The 2,579-nt window shown below is 31.4% G+C and overlaps 1 protein-coding gene across 1 annotated transcript; it reads right to left on the minus strand.

Moving 5' to 3' along the window:
* Positions 1–280: 280 nt before the first annotated feature.
* On the minus strand, positions 281–2,579 carry LOC110718236 (dehydrodolichyl diphosphate synthase 2-like). The gene is made up of 3 exons (XM_021897064.1): positions 1,923–2,579; positions 1,513–1,580; positions 281–971 (listed from the first exon to the last, which is right to left on the minus strand). Exons 1-3 carry the CDS (start codon positions 2,370–2,372, stop codon positions 533–535), a joined length of 957 nt encoding a protein of 318 aa, XP_021752756.1. The 5' UTR covers positions 2,373–2,579; the 3' UTR covers positions 281–532.

Genomic DNA, 2,579 nt, shown 5'->3' on the forward strand with positions numbered 1-2,579 from the left:
CAATTTTCTAAAAAAAAAAAGAAGAAGAAATTCCTTTATCAAAACATGCTCGGTGAAAGTGGTAGAATAATCAGCTTATACTTCTAATATATTTTCTTGTCAACCAAACAAATACTTTATTATTCTTAAATAGAATATGAAAAATGGGGGTGTCATTGCGTCATATGATTTTACTTAAAGTGGAAGTATTTTTTATAGGCCTCTATTATTTCATGATTTAAAAAAAAAAAATTGATAAGTTCGTCTCACGGTGAGTCTAATATATCTGACAATAATAATCTAATATGTGACAGTAATATTCTAATGTATGACATTGATAATTTATATTTGACATTAATAATCCAATATATGACATTAGATATTGGATTGATGATGAGTACGATCTCACGCAAAAGCTTCTTGACTAAAAAAAAAAACTAAAAGTTGTCTTGCAATTTTAAGAACAATAAAAAAAAAAACATACGCCACAACCTACTAGGAGTTTTAATAGCTTTAATTTGACCAGAAGAAGCTGAAACACATTGCTCTCATTTTAACTACCAAACAACCTATAAGTCCTTTGTTGATAGGAACGCAAAGCATCAAGGAACTCATCTTCGCCAAAATCAGGTGCACAAGTTTTGATAAAGTATAGCTCAACATCGGCTACTCGCCATCCCAACAACATCCCAATGCGGAGTAGACCGCTCGTTCGTATGTATAGGTCGGGAAGGGGTCGAGATCCACAAGCAGAAAGATGTTGTTGAATCAAATCTTCATTAACATCTTCTAGTGTAATGCTTCCTTTCTTGACTTTGTGACAAATTTTTCTTGTTGCTTGAACTATGTCGCTTTGTGAAGTATAGCATAGTGGAAGGACTAAATCAAGTTTTGTATTGTGTTTTGTTGCTTCCTCCACTTTCTTTATCGTGGCTTGACATGATTCAGATAACACATATTTTTGTCCTATTATTGACACTCTTACTCCTTTCCTGTTTAAAATTTGTGTAAAGCAAATTAAATGATAAGCATACTGTGTTGTCGTTCTATTTTATAGTTATTGGTATCTAGACTTGGTTATTGTATCAGTACAATTATTTTGTAGTGGGTCAGATCGGGTCGAGCCAATATAATGGTTGAATCATCAAACACGCAAACGAAAAAATAAATAACAATGAAGCGATTGAAAAGCAAGCACAAGTGGATACAAAACTATTAACTTTCATTAATTTTGGTCCTATATCAACTTTGTCAATATTATTGTGTCATACTATTAAGGTGTCATACTAATTTTCGTTTCAAATTGTAAAGCTATTGTTTTGGTCTTATATCAACTTTGTCCAATAATGAACATGTAGTCATGTATGTCCAATAATAGAATACATAATTGACTAACCCTTAACCTAATTATATGCCTATAAATACTTATACTATGTTTATACTATTGTAAAGAAAATTTAATCTATTGATATACATATTTTTTCCATTCATTTGATTGTTACATGGAGAAAAATGAGCAGAGTATCTGAGTACCTTTTAAGATTATCCATTTCTTCCTTTAAAAAAGTTTCAAACTGCCCCATACAAAAATCTACCGCTTCCTGCAATGAAAGAAAAAAAGGACTAAGCATTAGAATTAGTTAAATTACACTAAATTATAGGATTTTTTTTTACTTTTATCATAAAAAAAAAATCAAGAAATTGTTTTTTATCACTAAAACTTTTAAAAGTTTATTTTACAACCAAATAAAATTTTAAAAATTGTTTTATTACTACCTATCATTAAGAAAACCGTTAAATTTAAGGGTTTAAAAAATTTCTTTGATTTTCGTGCGCAAAACATGTTTTTCATAGGTTTTGGGGGCATTTTGGTCCTCTGGTTCCAATGTGAGGTCAGAATTGACAAAAATTGATCAAAATTGTTAACAGAAGAAATAAAATACCTTAGATCGCAGCTTAAAATTTCTTAGTCCGTAGATGTAACTTGTGGCAGTGCCAACTTTCCATTTGAGACAATACTCGACAAACCTCAAGTTAGCCTGAAAGAAAGACTTATAATCAAGGTCTAGGCCGCGGGCTTTATGCCATCTCCTGCATCCATCCAAGGTTATGGCTACGTGTTTAGGAATGATAAACTCTCCTTGTTGGAGCCTCGCCATAGAATTCTCATTAACTTCCTTTGATGATTGATTCAAATCTTCACGACTTTGTGCACAATTTATTGGTGCCACAGAATTATTATTATTACTAGTGTTTGTCAAAATATAATTGCTTCTAAAGAAGCGATTTGGGTTGTATTTGGGCAATAATAGGTTGTTTTTTGCTTGTGATTTAACTAGTATTTTTGAAGATGTTAAAAAAGAGAAGCCATTTACACAGACTAAACGTAGCATGTTTACTCTTTTGTAAGGTAAGTTTTCTAGATTGGAGTATGGACTATGGAGCTAGTATGGGTGTTGTTAACCACTAAAATGATCTACTTATATTCCCAAGCTAAGCACTCAAGAAGCTTCAATAAAATGCCTTTTTTGGATAGGGATGTTTCTTTTGTTGCTAACACAGTATTACGCACATTTTTCGTTTTCAAATTATTGCAACAA

Source organism: Chenopodium quinoa, unplaced genomic scaffold (assembly GCF_001683475.1).
Source record: "Chenopodium quinoa cultivar QQ74 unplaced genomic scaffold, ASM168347v1, whole genome shotgun sequence".
Lineage (NCBI taxonomy): Eukaryota > Viridiplantae > Streptophyta > Magnoliopsida > Caryophyllales > Amaranthaceae > Chenopodium > Chenopodium quinoa.

Excerpts from the sequence above, each read along its gene's own strand:
- LOC110718236 (XM_021897064.1), bottom strand. The coding sequence starts at position 2,372 with ATGCTACGTTTAGTCTGTGTAAATGGCTTCTCTTTTTTAACATCTTCA. Across the intron at positions 1,581-1,922 it reads ATTTTAAGCTGCGATCTAAG|GAAGCGGTAGATTTTTGTAT; the intron begins GTATTTTATTTC and ends CTTTCATTGCAG. Across the intron at positions 972-1,512 it reads GAAATGGATAATCTTAAAAG|GAAAGGAGTAAGAGTGTCAA; the intron begins GTACTCAGATAC and ends AATTTTAAACAG.